General features: G+C 36.9%; 2 protein-coding genes across 2 annotated transcripts; both read left to right on the forward strand.

Moving 5' to 3' along the window:
* Positions 1-589: 589 nt before the first annotated feature.
* On the forward strand, positions 590-8,774 carry LOC113078295 (gastrula zinc finger protein XlCGF57.1-like). The gene is made up of 2 exons (XM_026250620.1): positions 590-1,219; positions 4,784-8,774. The coding sequence occupies exons 1-2, from the start codon at positions 781-783 to the stop codon at positions 6,322-6,324; spliced, it is 1,980 nt and encodes a 659-aa protein (XP_026106405.1). The 5' UTR covers positions 590-780; the 3' UTR covers positions 6,325-8,774.
* A 2,734-nt stretch (positions 8,775-11,508) lies between these two features.
* LOC113078305 (gastrula zinc finger protein XlCGF57.1-like) lies at positions 11,509-22,062 on the forward strand (the record flags this gene model as incomplete). The annotated part of the gene is made up of 2 exons (XM_026250627.1): positions 11,509-11,545; positions 20,628-22,062. Coding segments are annotated over 2 exons (1,233 nt in total), but the record flags the coding sequence as incomplete, so codon positions are not given.
* Positions 22,063-22,311: the final 249 nt, after the last annotated feature.

The following is a 22,311-nucleotide window of genomic DNA, read 5'->3' on the forward strand; positions in this document are numbered from 1 at the left end:
TAAAATGTATTCGTCAGGTTCTTTATACACCACTTATGGTAAAACCAGTTATACAACTCCAGGGGACCACTACATTCATTATATACTTTAAAATAGTTATTTAGCATTTATTTATTTATTAAATGTCATTTAATTATATCATAAATTTGATAGTTATGAATACATCATTGTATTTTAAATGGTAGAACAAAACTCAAAATAAAGCACTTTCCCTCTGTACATGGCTGTGGGGATGAGCAGTTTTGTGGTGATGCGAATTATTCTTGTGTGTGTAATGTTGTGGATCCAAGCATATTACTAACGCTCTTTTTAAATAAAAATAAAAATACTGCGCCACTGAATTAAGATCAAATTTTAAAGATTATAATTTAATTCCCTTTCATTTATTGGTTCTTTTTATGAAGAAGAAGAAGAAGAAGAAGAAGAAGGAAACAGCGCACGTTATAGATGCACGCACCGAGTAATTTCTATGAAATTTCCCCTTATTATTTTTCTCCTCTCGTCGCTTCTCTCTCCAGTCCAGCGTTTGGCGCTAAAACACATTTGTTTGTTTGCCAAACACCTTTAAACCACAGAGGAAGAAGATTAGCGTCATCGCACTCTCTGTTGTTCTGTCGTGATGCTAAGCTTTTAGAATTATTTCTGTAAATTGAAAAATACCGTTTTTGAATCGGTAAGTAAATACCTGTAATAGCCTATTATCCCCGTAGTCTTGAATACGTTCTGAAGCAAGCAGGAATATCTGGAGGATTATCATCTGAATTGAGATCTGCTGTGAAGATGGAGTTGGTTAAAGAAGAGAGTGAAGAAAATACAAGTGAACCAGAAATCTGGAGAATAAAACACGAGGATATAGAAACCTGGAGAATAACACACGAGGAACCAGAAACCTGGAGAATAAAACATGAGGATCCAGAAACCTGGAGAATTAATTATGAGGAACCAGAAACCTGGAGAATAAATTATGAGGAACCAGAAACCTGGAGAATAAAAAACGAAGAACCAGAAACCTTGAGAATAAACCATGAGGAACCAGAAACCTGGAGAATAAAAAACGAAGAACCAGAAACCTGGAGAATAAACCACGAAGAACCAGAAACCTGGAGAATAAACCACGAAGAACCAGAAACCTGGAGAATAAAACACGAAGAACCAGAAACCTGGACAGTAAACCACGAAGAACCAGAAACCTGGAGAATTAAACAGGAGGAACAAGAAGGTTTGTATTTATTCTTCATCTAGACTACAGCTTTTGCTGTGGCTGCTCGATTATGGCAAAAATCATAATCCCGATTATTTTGGTCAATATCTGATATTTAACATGATTATAGTGCCATATGTCCAGAACTTTATATTAGTAATTTATTTAAAGATAGAGTTTCAAATATATATCAGGGCTTGCTAAAAAAATAAATAATAAAAAAATATCACAGATATGAAAGAATTTTATTTCAGTATTTACAGGATATCTGCAGATTTAAAAGATAATAAATTTAAGGCAATTTGTGACCCATTTTAAGAGCTGCACAAGTAAAAATTAACACCGTATGAGTGGTGTTGGACAATGTCTATAGTAACACAGTATTAAGCCATAAAATTACATGATTTACAGTTAAGATACAGGTTTCCACAAAAACCAAAATCTTATACGACAGCATCTCAGCCTTTAGACCATTTTTATGAAAAAGGATAAATTAAGCATCTTAATTGTTTAGATTTTTGGAAGGCACATTAACTTCTTTCTCATTTACAACTGTTTGCTGCATGAAAACATGAGTTGATATTTGCATTGATCTGAATATAAACTGCAAGAAAGGCATGTTGGAAATGCAAATTCATTCTTTTGCAATGAGGTGGTTGTTGGAATATTGCAGTTTCCCCGATAACAGCAGTACAAAAACAACTTTGCACTCCTTATAAATTATCAGGAATTATAGGTTTAAATAAATAAAAAGGGCAACTACACATTTCTGAGGACAGTCGGTTTTCTTCATTTAGATTAAAATAATGAAATCCGCCCTGCGTTTTAACTGCAGCACTCATATTTATTCAATGACATCATTGCCTTTTGAAGTCTGATCCAGCTGTCCTTCTGTCCCCAACTGTAAGACCTCTTGAAATTATAATTAAGACTTTTCCTATACCATTTAACATATTTAAAACTTTTTATGGCTTTAAGTTAGATACTACTCACTTGGGGTGGAATGGTCCCACTTACAATTGGTACAATTTGGTATGTGCTATGTTAAGGGGAAAACTATACTGTTAAATAAAAATAAAGAATATAAAAATAATCTAACTACAAGCAACAGCACAAATAATGGAATAAAGATTCTAATAAAATGAACAGTGATTTTCTATAAATTAAATATGAATCTTAATTAAAATTGTAAAAGCTATCCAATCAAGAGCAGTTAGTGATTTCTGTGTTGTTGCTGTTTGATTAATATTAAGAAAGTGCTGTCACTTTAAGACACTGTAATTATGTTCAGCCGGCTATGTCTGCTATAGTATACTTACCAAGACGGGAACATTTTTGTATGAATTTGTCCATTTAAACAATACTTCAGAGAGAGCTTAATATTGTGTGTTTTGAGGCACAGGTTGGCACGCTTCAGATGAACACATGCACAAATCTTTTCACTGCGCACACAAGCTCATGTCTTCTGGCTCTTAAATGTTTACACTGGCAAAGCTTACATCAGTTTAGTTTAAAGACAAATATCAGTGTGTGATGTTCTGGGGCCTGTTCTTTGTATGTCGCTAACTCAGTTAGCTGGATTTGAATGTTGACGATTGGGCGTGATCTTTTGGTTCTTCGAAGATCATCCCAGAGCTGCTGTCATAGCAACAGGTCCGTAAGCTTAAACCTGCTGGGGAGCAGCTTATTTCATGTAAACAGGATTAGATCGCTTCTTTTCAACCAGAACTGATCCTCAAGATATGTCTGCTACCACCGCTACTTTATTACAAGAGTATCGTACTGATCCAGGTACAATAATTTAAAATAATAATCATTTAAAAATATATTTAAAAATAATATAAAAATGCTGTGTAGTCCATAACTATAGTCCTACTATAGGCACAGCCAGTTTTACTCGCTGAAATATTTATTTGTCATAAAATTATTACTTCATAATTGTATTAGAGTCTTACACACATGCTATACAGATAATAGAGTCGTGCATTATTTTGAGTGATGACTGCTATTATAAGAGTGCAGGAGATGCATATAACATGATATTGACCCTTAAGAAACTTTCATTAATGCGGTCACGTAACATATCTGTCCAAATATAAAATGAAATGAATAGATAATTTCTACATTGAAATAAAAAATGTAAAGACTGGCCAACTATTATAAATTGCGAATCTAAATAATTGGGAATCGTGAAAAATAAATAAAATAAAAATAAAAGCATGTATCTATTATCTGTTTCATGTATCTATTATAACATTTCTTTAGTTGTGTTTGCTTGGCTATTTCCTTATAAAAGTCCTTATTTGTCAAGTTTTTCGTCAGTTGTTGTCTTAAATTATATGACGTCATTACATTGGCGTCTTGCCACCAGCCAGTCGCTGCACTGCTGATCATGGTTTCGAGTATCGATACATATCCCCTTTAAGCCAATTATCTGGATCAGGATTAGCACGATGATATCATCTTGGATGTGTCATTTGATCTCGGATGTAATAAGCGACGTACGAAGAACGGGCCTCTGGTCTCACCTATGCCTGTGCGCTATCAGCACCCGTTATTTTTTTTTTTTACATTGCTGAAGTCCTAATGTATTTTTTTTTCATTGCTGAAGTCCTAATGTATTGGGAATCCAGAATGTGCATTAATCAACAAAAACATGCATTATCCGAACCCTGTTTGTTTTACATGTTAATTATAGTAATTAATTTTACAGATGCGTTGCGTTTAAATATTAAATAAGTTTCAATCCAGCGCCGTTTGCATTGTCCTGTCTAGTGCCACGTTGTTTAATTAGCAAATGCATTTGCACCCATTTGTGCGCCCATGGACGTGCAGGTCAAAAAAAGAGGTGTGTTCAGGTGTAGGCTATTGCTGGCGCATTGCTATTTTAAGGACCTGAAAATAGACTGCGCCATAGACCAACTCAAACCTAGTCCAAAGTCAATGGAGCAATATTTTTATGTTATTTAAAGAGCGCGCGCTGGTAGAACAAAAGGATTACAGTGTAAAACAATATTATTGTGTAGGCTACATAAATATAAAAATTTAATGATGGAAAGTCATTGCATGTATTAGAATTAGGCTACCTATTTGCATTATATATATATATATATATATATATATATATATATATATATATATATATATATATATTGTGCCAATAAACACACATATATATTAACTGACTCATCGCTTGGAGCTTTGGTGGATTCCTGCTTGTCCCGTAGATCTGCTTGTGTGCTTTAACTTCGCGCAGGAGCAGATCGGTTTCTTCGAGAATAGAATCATTCAGCTTTTCCGCCAACAAATTCCACCATGTAAATAGCGATCCGCCATCTCACTCTTAAAGGAAATGGAAGAAGACACTCTGATTGGTGTATTGAACGTTACGCCCATTACTCATTAAGAGAATGGGGAAAACCCATTCCAAACGTGCCCCAGTGCACAGATCGTTTTCCATCGTTAAAATAGCAAAAGTGGATTCTTTACTCTGTTACAACAGTGTTCAATTTTATGTACTTTTACGTGTCTCTTTTTTCCCCAAAGTTACTGACAAATGAAATGTTCATGCTTTTATTTTAGAGTTTATTGAAGAAAATGAAGAGAACGAAGAATTAAATGAAGTTCGGGAGAAGAATCATGTCAAAACTTCAGAAAATTTGAGTTGCTCTCAAACCAAACAGAAAGATTTAAAGACAAGAGGAGCCAAGAAATCTTTCACCTGCACTCAGTGTGGAAAGAGTTTGACATGCAAATATAATCTTGATGTTCACTTGAGAGTTCATACAGGAGAGAAACCATTCACTTGTGATCAGTGCGGGAAGTGTTTCACACAATCGTTAAGCCTTAAGGTACATATGAAAATCCACACTGGAGAGAAAGATTACAAGTGTTCACAATGTGACGAGAGATTCAGTCGGTCAGGAGACCTGAAGAAACACATGTTAGTCCACACTGGAGAGAAACCACACACATGTGATCAGTGTGGGAAGAGTTTCACACAAAAAGGAAGCCTTACAGCACATATGAGAGTTCATACAGGAGAGAAACTTTTCTTATGTAATCAATGTGGAAGGAGTTTTTCACATTTAACTCACCTTAAGGATCACATGAACATCCACACTGGAGAGAAACCTTTCAAGTGTTCACACTGTGACAAGAGATTCAGTCGGTCAGGAAACCTGAAGAAACACAAGTTAATCCACACTGGAGAGAAACCGCACACATGTGGTCAGTGTGGGAAGAGTTTTACTCAAAAAGGAAACCTTATGACACATATGAGAGTTCATACAGGAGAGAAACTGTTTATATGTAATCAATGTGGAAAGAGTTTTTCACTCTTAGCAAACCTTAAGGTACACATGAACATCCACACTGGAGAGAAACCTTTTAAGTGTTCACACTGTGACAAGAGATTCAGTCATTCAGGATACCTGAAAACACATGAGAGGATCCACACTGGAGAGAAACCGTACACATGTGATCAGTGCGGGAAGAGTTTTGCAGGTAAAGGAAGACTTATGGCACATATGAGAGTTCATACAGGAGAGAAACTGTACACATGTAATCTTTGTGGAAAGAGTTTGAAATGCAAATATAGTCTTGATTGTCACATGAGAGTTCATACTGGAGAGAAACCATACACATGCGATCAGTGCGGGAAGTGTTTCACACAATCAGTACATGTTAAAGAACACATGAGCATCCACACTGGAGAAAAACCATACAAGTGTTCACACTGTGACAAGAGATTCGATAGGTCAGGAGACCTGAAAAAACATGAGAGGATCCACATTGGAGTGAAACCATACAAGTGTTCACACTGTGACAAGAGATTCAGTCGGTCAACACATCTGAAAACACATGAGATGGTCCACACTGGAGAGAAACCTTATAAGTGTTCACACTGCAACCACAGATTCAGTCATTCATCAAATCTGAAAATACATGAGAGGATTCACACTGGAGAGAAACCGTATTACTGCACTGAATGTGGGAAGTGTTTCAGTCGTCCATCTTCTCTACACAGTCATACAAAAAACAATCACACAAAAAACACAGTAAGTAGGTCATCTTCAGATCCAGCACTTTCAGATCTGATGCTGCCTTGTCATCAAACTTGAAACGGTTATGCATTAAGCAAGATCATCTGGATTAATCTGTTTCTAACCAGTCGTTACGAGTGATATGACAACGAAACATCTAAAGTTATCACAGTGAATCAAGTTATCACAGTGAATAAAGTTAATCTTCAAAACCAGCAGATGAACTCTGAGATTCAGTTCAACTCAAAGAAGGAGTAACTCCACAAAGACCAATGTCAAAATATATTATTATTGCGTATCATTTTGCTGCATGATATTAATGATATCACTGTTGTTTCTAATGAGTTTCATGTTATGGTCAATTATCTTATAATGCATGTGTGTCACTTGTGGTTTGCTTACTCTTTCATGAATTAAAGGAGATTTTCACAAATTGTTCTTGATCAGGAAGCTGAAAAAGGGACTATAACACTTTAAGAGAGACTGAGATTAATTTTTTAATTGTTCTTTGTTATTTTAAAAATGAATGAGTTATTCTGCTTAATATGTATTTTGGAAATGCAAATGCAAGAAAAACTGTCATGTAGACTTGTGATTGCTCCTTCTTTGCTTCTCTTGTAAGTAGGAATGGAAACCTAAACCCGGTTTTAAAGGAGTCCTGGGGCTAAATTACAAAAGACTGTAGTAATGATAAGCTCTATTGCTAACTGTTCTACTTTTGATGCTGGTTATATTAAAAAAACACAATTTATTATTGTCACATAAACATTATCAAGCTAATTGTTTATTGCCAAATGTTTCTACATGAGATAATATTGAGATATTCATCACTGATGTGTTTTTTGTTATTTTGCAATCTAGAAGTGAAATCGCTCTTGTAATTTAGGTCTGCTTAATCTAATTTTATTTTCGATTGAGTTTGATGAGAGATGTTCACATGTCTTTAACTTGGAGTCAGAGTAAAGTCTGAAGTCTTTATCGCTGGAGTCCTAGTCAAGTCTGAAGGGTTTATCGCTGGAGTCCTAGTCAAGTCTGAAGTCTCTAACCTAGAGTGCCAGTCAAGTCTGAAGTCTTTTTGCTGGAGTCCTAGTCACGTCTGAAGTCTTTAACCTAGAGTCTGAGTGAAGTATGAAGTCTTTATCGCTGAAGTCCTAGTCAAGTCTGAAGTCTTTATCACTAGAGTCTGAGTAAAGTCTGAAGTCTTTATCGCTAGAGTCTGAGTAAAGTCTGAAGTCTTTATCGCTAAAGTCCTAGTCAAGTCTGAAGTCTCTAACCTAGAGTGCTAGTCAAGTCTGAAGTCTTTTTGCTGGAGTCCTAGTCAAGTCTGAAGTCTTTATCGTTGGAGTCTTAGTCAAGTCTGAAGTCTTTATCGCTAGAGTCTGAGTAAAGTCTGAAGTCTTTTTGCTGGAGTCCTAGTCAAGTCTGAAGTGTCTAACCTAGAGTCCTAGTCAAGTCTGAAGTCTTTTTGCTGGAGTCCTAGTCAAGTCTGAAGTCTTTATCATTGGAGTCTTAGTCAAGTCTGAAGTCTTTATCGCTAGAGTCTGAGTAAAGTCTGAAGTCTTTATCGCTGGAGTCCTAGTCAAGTATGAAGTCTTTATCGCTGAAGTCCTAGTCAAGTCTGAAGTGTCTAACCTAGAGTGCTAGTCAAGTCTGAAGTCTTTTTGCTGGAGTCCTAGTCAAGTCTGAAGTCTTTTTGCTGGAGTCCTAGTCAAGTCTGAAGTCTTTATCATTGGAGTCTTAGTCAAGTCTGAAGTCTTTATCGCTAGAGTCTGAGTAAAGTCTGAAGTCTTTATCGCTAGAGTCTGAGTAAAGTTTGAAGTCTTTATCGCTGAAGTCCTTGTCAAGTCTGAAGTCTTTATCGTTGGAGTCTGAGTAAAGTCTGAAGTCTTTATCGCTGAAGTCCTAGTCAAGTCTGAAGTGTCTAACCTAGAGTGCTAGTCAAATCTGAAGTCTTTTTGCTGGAGTCCTAGTCAAGTCTGAAGTCTTTTTGCTGGAGTCCTAGTCAAGTCTGAAGTGTCTAACCTAGAGTGCTAGTCAAGTCTGAAGTCTTTTTGCTGGAGTCCTAGTCAAGTCTGAAGTCTTTTTGCTGGAGTCCTAGTCAAGTCTGAAGTCTTTTTGCTGGAGTCCTAGTCAAGTCTGAAGTCTTTATCGCTAGAGTCTGAGTAAAGTCTGAAGTCTTTATCGCTGAAGTCCTAGTCAAGTCTGAAGTGTCTAACCTAGAGTGCTAGTCAAGTCTTTTTGCTGGAGTCCTAGTCAAGTCTGAAGTCTTTTTGCTGGAGTCCTAGTCAAGTCTGAAGTCTTTATCGTTGGAGTCTTAGTCAAGTCTGAAGTCTTTATCGCTAGAGTCTGAGTAAAGTCTGAAGTCTTTATCACTGGAGTCTTAGTACAGTCTGAAGTCTTTATCGCTGGAGTCCTAGTCAAGTCTGAAGTCTTTATCGCTGGAGTCCTAGTCAAGTCTGAAGTCTTTGTCGCTGGAGTCTGAGTCCAGTCTTGAAGTCTCAAGTAATTTAATGACTCGCTAAAAAAAATCCCATTCACAATCATCAAGTATTGAAATCTTGGTTATAGACTAAATCTATTCTATAATCTTTGTAAAAAAGGTGCTAAAATGTAAGATTAATGTACATCCTGTTACTTGTATGTTTTGATCCATTACCCTGTTTAAAACTGTTTTTCTGTAATCAAATTCTATAATAAGACTCCAATCTACCTTGACACATAAGTAAATATATGACACAGATATTACAAAACAATAAAAATAAAGCATTTCTTTATGATAAGTTAGGACAAATATTCACTGTGTTTAGTCTCCCAAGTGCCGTCGTAGTTTGTTCCGTTTCAAAATTCAATTGATAAGACTTCTGAGCAAACAAACACATGCGCTGTAGTCAGTACTGTATTTTCATTTTGATTTATTTTGATTCTTTTCAGTGTCAGGCCTACTTGTAGATGGAGAAACATGTCCATTTGTTCTTTTCAGGAACCCTGTTGACAGCCATTTATGCAGCAAAATTATCTAAGATAAATGATCTGTTCATTCTTAAACCAATCGGCGAGCTCGAATAGTGGAAGCATATTCATAGTTTAAAATACATTTTTTGTTTTATATATCTATATATTCTGACGAGTCAGCTGCCTCCTCCCTGATTGTAACCGGCATCCCCGTCCTAAATCGCCGCCCTTCACCAGGCTCCCGACTGGAGTGGGTGTGTGAGAGGAGGGGCGCTGGACGAGTCAGGGCTGGTGGCGTGTAATGGGGCACACCTGAAGGAAATGGAGCCTCATCACCACCGCTGTTTAAAAGCCCAATGCGCCTCTCCTCAGGAGACCGGTCTCTTCCCCGTGCTTGCACACTGGCTTCTAAATCTGACCTCAGAAGACTACAGAGGGTAGTCCGGACTGCTGAGCGAATCATCGGTTCAACTCTCCCATCTATTCAAGAACTGTACTTATCCAGAGTGAGAAAAAGGGCTGTCAAAATCACTCTGGACCCCTCACATCCAGCACACTCCCTCTTTGAACTGTTGCCATCTGGTCGACGCTACAGAGCACTGAGCACTAGAACAACCAGACACAGGACCAGTTTCTTCCCTCAGGCAATCCATCTTATGAACAGCTGATAATAACGGCGAACACACTACACTTTATATTTATATACACACACACTTTATTTATCTAACACACATACTTAGTATACACTTAAATTTTGCACACAATATATATGTACATACATAACTTCATTTTGTAATATACCTGCCTACAATTGTCATTTGTATACTGCCATTCACTATCTACTTATTTGTATTTTTTATTCTTTTATTATGTGTTTTATGTTCTGTCGCTGTCATTCTGTTGTACTGCAGAGCTTCTGTCACGAAAACAAATTCCTCGTATGTGTAAACATACCTGGCAATAAAGCTCATTCTGATTCTGATTCTGATTCTGGTGTCCTCGTGGGTCCAGGAAGGGTGCGTTGAGGGACTCCCGCACCACAAGAGACGTGAGCTGCCGGTCCCGCGATCCGGAGGAGAACCGCACCCGTTTACACGGCCGACGGGCCAGCGCCCCTCGCGTACCGGACTGAAGAGGGGAGCGCATGCGGCCGCCGGACTCCGCCCCTTACCTGGACCCTTCCTCCATGAACACTGCCCGACCCTCACGAACCCTGCAGCACGACGAGGACACCAGATTCCGTTATTTTGGACACTCTTCCCCTTTGGCCACTTTTTATCCCGTTTTATTTGATTTTCTGTTAATAAAAGCTTAGTTGCCCTTGAGCATAAATGACTGCCCACTTCTCCGGGTGTGGTTTGTGTGTTCACTGCTGTGTGTGTGCACTTTGGATGGGTTAGATGCAGAGCACAGATTCTGAGTATGGGTCACCATACTTGGCTGTATGTCACTTCACTTTCGTTAAAGTACTTAAGTATTTTTTGGGGTGTATCTTCATTTGATTTTTTGTGTTTCTTTTACTTTATAATATTTATTTGGCTTTTTTATGTCATTTACATATATTTGATAGCTATGAATACATCACAAAAAAATCCAAATAGAGCCCTTTCCCTACCTGGCTGTGGACCAGCAGTTTTGTGGGTGATTGGAATTATTCTTGAATTCAAAACAATATCAGAATATCGACACAGTCGGTTATGTGTTTACAAGGATATTCTGATACTGTTTTGAATTAGACAATATAAACAGCTAAACCTGTTTAAATTTTGAGGGTTTTATTTTTTATCCAGATTTACATGCTGCAACGTTGTGTGATTTTCAGTGAAATATTTCACTAATAATTAGCTCGTTTTTCTCCTCAAATTCTCACTCAGGAAGACCAAGATAACATGCGCGAGACTAAACACACGCACAGAGTAATACATTTCCTCCTCTCGTCGCTTCTCTCTCCAGTCCAGCGTTTGGCGCTAAACACAGACTCTGTTTGCCAAACACCTTTAAACCACAGAGGAAGAAGATTAGTTTCACCGCGCTCTCTGTTGTTTTGTAGGGATGTTAATCGGTTAGAATGGTTTCTGTAAGTAGAATTTTATTTTTGAATCAGGTCAATAAATACCTTTGATATTTTCATCCTCACAGTCGTGAGTTTTAAAGCAAGCAGGAATATCTGGAGGAGTATCATCTGAACTGAGATCTGCTGCTGTAAAGATGATGTTTGTTAAAGTGGAGAGTGAAGAGAACACGAGTGAAACAGAAACCTGGAGAATAAAACACGAGGAAACAGAAACCTGGAGAATTAAACAGGAGGAACCAGAAACCTGGACAATAAAACACGAGGAACAAGGAGGTTTGTGTTTATTCTTCATCTAGACTAGAGTTTTTTCCTAGGACTGCTCGATTATGGCAAAAATCGAAATCACGATTATTTTTGTCAATATTGTAATCATGCTTATTTTAACATGAGTGCCATATGCCCAAAACTTTACATTAGTAATTTATTTAAAGATAGTGATTAAAAAATATATCACGGCCCGAAAAATTAGATAATAATAATGATATATACATATATATCAGATAGGAGTTTAAATTTTAATCAGAAATATTTTTAACACACATCAACGAATTAGAAAGAATTAACTGTATTTCACTGTCTATGGTATCTGCAGAATTTAAAATAATAATTAAAGTGATGTATGACGCATTTTAAGAGCTAGTAAATTTAACACTATCAGTAGTTTTGGACAATGTTTATGGTGACATACAGTATTGAACCATAAAATTACATGATTGACAGTTAAGATATAGGTTTACACACACACACACACACAAACATTTATGGAACAGCATTTCAGCCTTTAGACCATTTTTATTGAAAAGGATAAATCCAGCATATTACCCATACAGAAGTCACATAGATTGAAATGTATTAATAATAAATTGATATATATATATATATATATATATATATATATATATATATATATATATATATATATATATATATATATATATAAATATCTTAAATTAAAATATATTTTGAAATCTATTTTAAATACATTTAACATTTTCAATATTTGATTTTAGCCACTTTTTAATATTTTAAAGATATAATAAATATATATTTATTGGAAATATTTAAATGTATTTATATCCTTTACATGTAAATAAATCTAGATATCAGACTATGTAAATGTATTATTTGCAATATATGTCTATATATTAATTTGCAATATTTGTTAACACATTACATTTCTGTATATTTGTACGTATATAAAATTTCTATACATTTACATATTTTATAACATTCAAACATTTTATTAAATAAATTTAAATGTGTTTTATAGAAAATATTATTGTTTACTTAAACTTTATGTAAAATTAAATCTCCACACATGTAAATGTTTTCATTTTAATATATCAACAGATTATAATTTGCCCCTTCAATATGAATAGAATGAAAACAAAATTTGGTAACTAAATAAACCTAAAAAAATCTCCAGACAATGTAACATAAAACCATTGACAATATAAATTGATGTATCAATATAGAGAGTAGTGGTATATTTGGCATTTTTCAAAATCGGCACTGGCCGATATGTTTTTCTGCTTGGTTGATGTGTTTGAGGCGGGACTTTTATTTTGATGGCGCATTTAACTTTTATTCCAGTGCTCACATTCACCCTCTTGTTTTGCTGTCGTTGTTAACAGTCCGATACTCTGTATTGGCTCTGTTATTGGCACTTTCCGCAGATCGGGTATCGGTCAGACGAGACAGATCCAAATCCGATATTGTGCTTATACTATTGTGTTATTGTTGAGCCCCACGAAAGGCACAAAAACCTTATAAAGCACCAAAACATTTTCGTGGACATTTTTCAAGTGTTCTTGAATAATGCAAAATATATTGCCGGGAAGAGCCAAGAACGCTGTTAGTTACACATTCTGATTAGCACGCAACTTAGTTTGAGTTCACATGTGCTTATGGGTCTTTTTGAATGTATATAAGTTGTAATGTTATATTTATGTTGTATAATTATCTGAATATATAATGCGTTTCCCTGTGTTGAATAAGCTGGCAGCACTTTTTAGCAGTGTCCATTCAGCTCTTCAGCTTCATTACACGCAGCTTGATAAGCAATGCACAACATTAAAGGGTTAGTTCACCCAATAATCAAAATGATGTCATTAATAACTCACCCTCATGTCATTCCAAACCCGTAAGATCTCCGTTAATCTTCGAAACACAGTTTAAGATATTTGAGATTTAGTCTGAGAGCTCTCAGTCCCTCCATTTAAGCTGTGTGTACAGTCTACTGTCCATGTCCAGAAAGGTAAGAAAAACATCATCAAAGTAGTCCATGTGACATCAGAAGGTCAGTTAGATTTTTTTGAAGCATTGAAAATACATTTTGGTCCAAAAATAGCAAAAACTATGACTTCATTCAGCATTGTCTTCTCTTCCGAGTCTGTTGTGAGACGATTCAAAACGTTGCAGTTTGTGATATCCGGTTCACGGACGAATCATTCGATGTAACCGGATCTTCTTTAACCAGTTCACCAAATCAAACTGAATCGTTTTAAATGGTTCGCATAAGCATTAATCCACAATTAACTTAAGCTGTTAACTTTTTTAATGTGGCTGACACTCCCTCTGAGTTAAAATAAACCAATATCCCGGAGTAATTAATTTACTCAAACATTACTAATAACATTACTAACTGAATTGCTGTGAAGAGAGAAATGAAGATGAACACCGAGCCAGATAATGAATGAAAGATTGACTCGTTCTCGAGTCAAGAACTGGTTGATTCTGAAGTGATTCACAGAATCAGTTCAGAATCAACCATCAAATCATCGGTTCTCGAATCGGACGTGTCCAACAGAAACGGTTCTTGACTCTAATTTTTGCAGCAGCATTGGGGCAATTGGTGATCCTCTGCCCATCTTGACTTCTGATAGACACTGAGAGGCTCTTTTTATACCCAATCATGTGTCCAATTGACCTAATAAGTTGTAAATTGGTCCTCCAGCTGTTCCTTATATGTACATTTAACTTTTCCAGCCTCTTATTGCTCCTCTTATGAAATCCAAAATGAGACAATATTTGGCGTGACTTTTCAAAATGTCTCACTTTCAACATTTTATATGTTATCTATATTCTATTGTGAATTAAATATAAGTTTATGGTATTTTGTAAATACATTTTTACTCACAATTTGTAGTCTCCAAACTTTTTTGGAATCGGGCTTGTATTATGCTTTTTACTGCTTTTTGAAAGTAAGTGTATAAAAGGAACAGTTTGTTTGAGCTGATCTGACAATCTGAATGAGAGAGAGAGAGATGCAGAGCATTGCAAGGAACAGGATCGAGAACTGCTGCTTTAGAATAGGGATGTAACAATCATCGGTTTGAGGATAAAACACTGTAAGTTTCCTCACAGTTAGTATTAATGTTTCATCTTTTATCATTAAATCTGTATTTGATCAACTTGCGATAAATAAATACTGTCCAGTCCAGTATAAAGCACCGTTTTCAGTAACAGTCTCACGTGCTCACAGCTCGCAGAGTAGTATGATTATATGAATGAATTATATCAGGGATTCCCAAAGTGTGGTGCGCGAGAGGAAAAATGTCATGGCGGTCTGTTTTTTTAAATGGGATTTTTCCATACAATAAAAAAACAAACAGTAAACATTTCCTTTGTAATCGCTTTTATTTTAAATAAAAAAAACTACAATTTATTAGTTTTCGATGGAAACGCACTGTTCTTCTTTTATGTACTGCAGGCTAGGCTATATGCGTGCCAACTCGTTTCATTCATTCCATAATATATATTATAAATATGCTTAACTGGCTGAAATCAGAGAAACTGTCAAGTCGGACATCTTATGATAAAGTTGTTAGTCAGGAGGAGAGTGGCCAAGAGAGAGTGAGGATTTGGAGGCAACAGAGACGAAGAGAATAGAGAAAGAAAATGAGCAAATAAAAAATCTTGAAGAAATCTTGCTCTCGCTGCAGGCTGAGCAACTTTTGCACTGCACTCGAAAAGTTCCAGATGCATCCTCTTTCATTTTATGTTTGAGCCTATGCTCTTTGCAACTTAATTATGTTGTGGATTGTGTGTAGGCTAATTTTATTGTCGCACTTGAAAAGTTTCAGGTTGATCCTCGTTTTATTTATTTTATATATTTCGAAGCTTATTCTCTTTAATGATGTGGATTGTTTATAACTTCATTGCAATTTTATTCAATGTACTGTCGTTCTAATTTCCATAACCGTTATGTTATAGTGGTTCTCAACCTTTTTTTTCCACTGGGCCGCACTATGGTCCAAGTCCAAGTGCAGGCGGGTTGCACAGGTTCGAGTAGCAATGGGCTTTTTCACACTGCCTCCACATGTGCAATTGTGCTTTTGAAGCCTACTGACCACGCGCACCTGTCCGCACGGTCATAAAAAAAAGTGAGGTACGCGTTTGTCCTCTCAGAGCCTCCGTACACACTCTCCCATGACGATGATATTTCTTAAGTAAATGTTTAAATTAATGTAAATAATATATCATTGTAATTGTAATAGTATATAATTGTAAAATAATAATAATTGTAAAACTGGGATTTTTTTTTTTATTGTGTTCAGCATGGTGGGACGCATTTGAATTCGTGACAGGCCGTGGGTTGAGATGATGCTGCTGCTAGCTCCATGGTCATTTAATAGGCCTAGCATATTGTTTCTTTTACGCGGTTGAAAATAACCGTGCTTTCTGTTACTGAGCATGTGTCTGTCACTCGTCCTCTTAAAAGTGGAAACTTGTGCGTAGCTTTGTTGCATTATACCTCGCCAGCAGGGACTTTCTGGGGGGCATTTTTTTTACCCGGAACTTTATTTAGTTCCTGGTTCCTGCGGTGGAAACACACCAAGTACCAGGCCAAAGTCCCTAGTTCCTGGGTAAAGTTCCTGCGGTGGAAACGCGGCATAAGTTATTGTTGCCTTTCTAGCATCTCTAACCAGTCTGCCATTCTCCTCTGACCTCTGATTAGGAATGGGCGATATGGATAACGATACAAATGACGATAGATTATTTTCTTCTGTAAAATATTAGATTATGTTATGTTTAAGTTGTGTTCCAGTGACTGTGCTGAAAAAAATCACACAATAACAATTACACAATAATAATTCAAATCAATTACAAGTTTAAAATGTAAACAGATTCTGTATTTATTTGTACTCTCATGGTGCAAAAATAGTGCAAACAGCAAAAGTAACAATCACCAACCATGTCTTCAGTTGTTTCAAAATTACAACAGAGTATAACTGCTAATAAATCCTGATAAAGTACCAAACATGTTAAAGTAACCTAATAAAGTAAAGAAGTTCAGTGTGAAACAAAACGGTCAATGACAGACACTCTATTAGAATGTATAATACGTAAATGGAACATGCTACCACCAATTAAGTAGTTAAATTTTCAATACTTTTATCCCATGGAACAAATTGTAAAAATAGTGCAATCACAATCAGAAAGTAACAATCCCAACTATGTCTTCAGATAGTTTACAAAATATTGCAAAACAAGATGATAACTTAAAACAAATCAATAAATTAAATTTAAATAAGTTTAATTAAACTGTAAACACTTATATACTCTTGCAAAATGTAGAAATGAGGCGGACATGAACATGTCTGGTAGTGCAAGTATAACACACATACTAGTGTGATTCAGTAGCTTTCAAAAAAAGAACAGGGCTCACACCTCACGATTTTTGGTCAAGAAGACCAACATATCCACTGTATAGCTGGTTTTAGAAAAAACCTTTGGGATGTCACTACATTTCCAGCAGCGCTGAACACCCTCTCTGAGGGTGTACTAGTAGCGGAGACGCACAAGTACTTTTTCACCAAATGACTGATGTTAGGGAAATTCGCCTCATGTACCTTCCACCATGTAAGTGTATTGCTTTCACCATCTGCAAGTGGCCCATGCAGGTAGTTGTTTAATTCAGTGCACCCCATTTTTCAAAAACAATGGGGAATTTCAACCCGAAGGAAGCTGACTGAGTTGGTTCTTGTCACATGAGCTAATGCGCTTGCGTCATTCTGAGATGTATTTTACTAGATGTGGTGCGGACATGACTAGAAAAAACAAGCGCGTCTCTTCCATTATAAGTGCACATACCGCATTTGAAATAACGAACTTGAACACAAAAAAAGACGTGATATGTCAACAGCCCCTTCATCGGTCGAAATGTTTACTTTCAGTTAACGGTTAAACGGTCAATATGAGCATCCCTAACAGGCATATAAATATAACATAAAAAATTAATTAATTTTAAGCCACACAAAGTCTACATGTTGGTATTTCTTGCTCGGGAATCTGCCATAAAATAAAATAAGTTTATTGATCTTTGAAAAGGTGTACCTGCGTCATTATGCCATTATCATTATATTAGTTGAAACCACTGATCTATTATTATAGATCAGTGGTTGAAACTGCTTTTAGAATGACAATATTATCGTTTATTGCGATAATTTCTTGAACAATTTATCGTTCAGCAAAATTTGTTATCGTGCCAGGCCTACTTATCATAAGGGACGCAATTAGCAAATGCGCTGCCAATTTTCATTTGGGTGGGAATTTTCTTACCCCTAGGTAACGTTACACTTGTAGTTTTCGCCTCTGTTGCCTCGCGTATCTTCTGAGTTTCTTCATACTCTGGTTTGTGTTTGTGTTTCAGATGGTGGAACAAATTGGACGCGTTTCCACTCTCTGTAATGGCCATTTTTCTGCAAACTTTGCATATAACGGTAGTTTGCTCCTCAACTGATTTTCTGTAACCAAACCAGTTCCAAATTGTGGAGGTAGCTCCTCGCTTAACATCGTCCGCACATGAATAGTGAATCGGGCACGCGTACAAAACTACGTCATCAACTAGACTTATCGTTATCGTGAGGAGACAAAATTTTTTTTGTGAGGATAATTTTCAAATGGTATATCGCAAACAACAAGATATCGCACATCCCTACCTTTGATATCAACAAAGCATTTTTGTAAACAGCTGCCACACATATTTTCTCTTTTTCGGACCATTCTCTGTAAACCCTAGAGATGGCAGATCAGCAGTTTTTAAATACGCAGACCAGCCTGTATGTCACCAACATCCATTCCACGTTCAAAGTCACTGGAATCCCCTTTCTTCCCCAGTCTGATGCTCAGTTTGAACTTCAGCAAGTCCTCTTCACCACATCTAGATTGTTAGTTGCTGCCATGTGTTTGATTTGTGTGTGTGTGTATGGAATGATATTCCAGACATTATTCAAAAGGAATTGCAAATTGTATTTGCAATTGCGTTTTCAATTTGTTGACGCATAAAATGTGACATAATCCAAATGCAAATCACGCATTACCATTTGCATTTTCGTTTAAGTGAACACAGTGTCTGCCAAATTTAAAATGGAAATGCAAATCCGTTTGTTATTGTGATTCCCATATCTTACAAGCTATGAGCCTGTCATATTTAAATAGCAATATTAATTACCACATTTGCCTTTTCACTCTCTCTGCACTGCGCATGTAAACTGCCAAAACTCAAATGGAATCGCAATTCTTTTTGCATTTGAATTTCCAACGTCTACACGGAAACCTGTCAATCAAGTGACAGGGGTGGGGCCATTTTATTGGGCGTGTTTGCATTGGGAAGTGACGTCACTCACAGTCGACGGTAATAAAAGATGCAATTGATATAATATTTAGTTTCATTTGTAATGACTGTATATATACACATTTGCCTGAACTAAGTACATTTCTGCTGCTGTAATTGTTTAAATGAAAAATGAAAGGAGGCAGTGGTATTTCATATCCTTTTTCATTTTATTGTAAATATACAGTGAGGAAAATTGCAGTAGTCAAAGCGAGCTGACATTTTATCAAGTACGCTGCTGTTTGCAGAATTTTGCGGACATCACACTCCCGAGTCGAATCCACAAAGTCTGAACTGCTGAGGATGCAAGTCCAAAATCAGCGTACTTTGTATTGAGAAATGCGTGCAGACCTACGTCACCAGTCTATTTGCCTAATCTTCCTGGTGTTACGGTTCAACTGGTTACCGTGTTATCTGGTGACCAACTTCCTGGTTCAGGTCTCCATTGCAGGAGTTCTGGAACGACGGCAGTAGATTCGGCGATTCTGAAAGCACAAACTGACGCGATATTAAGTGTTTAATAAACACGGACTTGCTCATTGCATGATTCAGATATTCTTGTAAAGATTACAAGTTATTAGTATGATCGGCAGTTTCGCGGCTGAAGTATTTAGGATAAACAAAAAAATAAAAATAAAGTATGTCTGTGTTGGTGCGGGTTTTGAACACGCTCTAAAAGACGCGAGCGAGACGACAGTCACGAACCACCGAGCTACCGATCTACACCAAATCAGCTCCAGATATCAAGACAGGACTCTCAGCATCACATCGTGCAGCTGCTGAATCAAGGAAATGTGACCATGTTAACTTGTGACCTGTGTTTACCTATTATGAAAATAAACCATAGCAGAACACTGACTACATTTTATGGTTCATGATGTTAAAGAATATTTCATAACGTCTCAGACAACTGTACATTTGTGGCTACTGTGGTTTAATTATAAACACTATTGTTAACTCATATTTACGAAAAAGTAAAAAACATGGTACTTTTTAGTATGATCGAAGATACAAAAATTCTACTAGAACAGACTTGTATATGTGCATTCCCAGAAGAGATGAGAAATGGATTCATGTTCAGCACCACAAATAGAACATAAAGTGTCAATATCAGGAAACATCTTTTTTAAGTAAAGCGTCACAGGATAGAAAAGATGAAGTAATTTTTAAGACACATCCTTAACCTTATTGGTTAAGTATTTAGATGACAAAGTCCACACTAATTAATTAATTAATTATTTATTAACGTCGACTGTGAGTGACATCACTTCCCAATGCAAACACGCCCAATAAAATGGCCTCACCCCTTGATTGACAGGTTTCTGTGTAAACGTTAACAATTTGCAATTCCTTTTGAATAATATCCAGAACATCATTCCATATGTGTCTATATATATATAGAGTAGCATTTGGACCAGTCCGACACAATTTTTCATAAAATTGTACAAACAGTCACAGAACCCTCTAGGTTAGATAATTGTGAAGATGATCAAAGATATTTAATACTTCTCCTTACAGAAACATGGGGTTTGTGTCTATAATGTTTTAACATTTTGAATATCAGTGTAACTCAAAAGTTTCAGGGAGGTTTGATTTGTAAAACTGCATCAAAAGGAACCTAATTTTATATAGAAATTGTTTTTACTCCATTACAACTGGGTTCATTTTTATGTACTTTTACGGATCTCTTTTCTCCCCAACTTACTGACAAATGAACTGTTTATGCTTTTATTTTAGAGTTTATTGAAGAAAGTGAGGAGAACAAAGAATTAAATGAAGTTCAAGAGAAAAATCACGTCAAAACTGGAGAAAAACATTTGAGTTGCTCTCAAACCAAACAGAAAAATGTAAAGAAAAGAGGAGCCAAGAAATCTTTCACCTGCACTCAGTGTGGAAAGAGATTCACGCGCAAATATAAACTAGATGTTCACTTGAGAGTTCATACTGGAGAGAAACCATTCACTTGTGATCAGTGCGGGAAGCGTTTCAGACAATCATTAAACCTTAAGAGACACATGAACATCCACACTGGAGAGAAGGAGTACAAGTGTTCATACTGTGACAAGAGATTCGGTTGGTCAGGAAGCCTGAAGAAACACAAGTTAATACACACTGGAGAAAAACCGCACACATGTGATCAGTGTGGAAAGAGTTTCAGACAAAAAGGAAACCTTGTGACACATATGAAAGTTCATACAGGAGAGAAACTGTTCTTATGTAATCAATGTGGAAAGAGTTTTTCACTCTTAGCAAACCTTAAGGATCACATGAACATCCACACTGGAGAGAAACCTTTTAAGTGTTCACACTGTGACAAGAGATTCCGTCTGTCAGGACACCTGAAAACACATGAGAGGATCCACACTGGGGAGAAACCGTACACATGTGATCAGTGCGGGAAGAGTTTTGCAGCAAAAGGAAGTCTTATGGCACATATGATTGTTCATACAGGAGAGAAACTGTACACATGTGATCTTTGTGGAAAGAGTTTGAAATGCAAATCTAGCCTTGATGGTCACATGAGAGTTCATACTGGAGAGAAACCATACACATGTGATCAGTGCGGGAAGTGTTTCACACAATCAGTACATGTTAAAGAACACATGAGCATCCACACTGGACAAAAACCTTACAAGTGTTCACACTGTGACAAGAGATTCAGTCAGTCAGGAAGTCTGAAAACACATGAGATGATTCATACTGGAGAGAAACCTTACAAGTGTTCACACTGCAACCACAGATTCACTCATTCAGCAAATCTGAAAACACATGAGCGGATCCACACCGGAGAGAAACCGTATCACTGCACTGAATGTGGGAAGTGTTTCAGTCAATCATCTTCTCTACACAGACATACAAAAAACATTCACAGAAAAAACAAAATAAGTAGATCATCTTCTGATGCTGCCTTTTCATCAAACTTGAAACGGTAATGCATTTAAGCAGTATCATCTGGATTAATCTGTTGTCTTGTTTCAAACTGACCGTACAAAGAGGAGTTGTGGAAAATCCTTGATTCATGAGTTGAATCTTTCCATCGTGCAACAATATTGGAGAACTGCATAGTTGGAGTGCATTTATAGAAAACCAGTTTTTACGATTTCTGAATTCCTCAGCATCTGCTGTAGATGGACACTTGATGGGAATGTGGCAGCCATTCTTCGGGAGAAGGAGGGACACACAGCTGAAGATCCCTCGCTGCTGTGGTGAATCTGCGGTGCCCTCGAGCTGGTGAGGTATGTGCTCAAGGCGGTGGGCTGGAGCGAGTTGCCGGGGACGGTCGAGCCCACGATATGGAGGGGCGGCTGCCGTCCGTGAGGGAGCGGAGGAGTCGGCCCCCTTCGCCAGGGGTCCGGAGCCTGCTGCCTCCGCGATGGAATCCGGAGGAGCAGGGAACGGGGGACTCCTGCCGGCTGCCCAA

The sequence above is a fragment of the Carassius auratus genome, unplaced genomic scaffold (genome assembly GCF_003368295.1).
Source record: "Carassius auratus strain Wakin unplaced genomic scaffold, ASM336829v1 scaf_tig00025154, whole genome shotgun sequence".
In the NCBI taxonomy this organism is placed as follows: Eukaryota; Metazoa; Chordata; class Actinopteri; order Cypriniformes; family Cyprinidae; genus Carassius; species Carassius auratus.

What these genes read in the sequence shown, in the direction of transcription:
- LOC113078295 (XM_026250620.1), top strand. Translation starts at nt 781, where the DNA reads ATGGAGTTGGTTAAAGAAGAGAGTGAAGAAAATACAAGTGAACCAGAA. An exon ending in TAAACAGGAGGAACAAGAAG is followed by an intron (nt 1,220 to 4,783) that starts GTTTGTATTTAT and finishes CTTTTATTTTAG; the next exon opens with AGTTTATTGAAGAAAATGAA.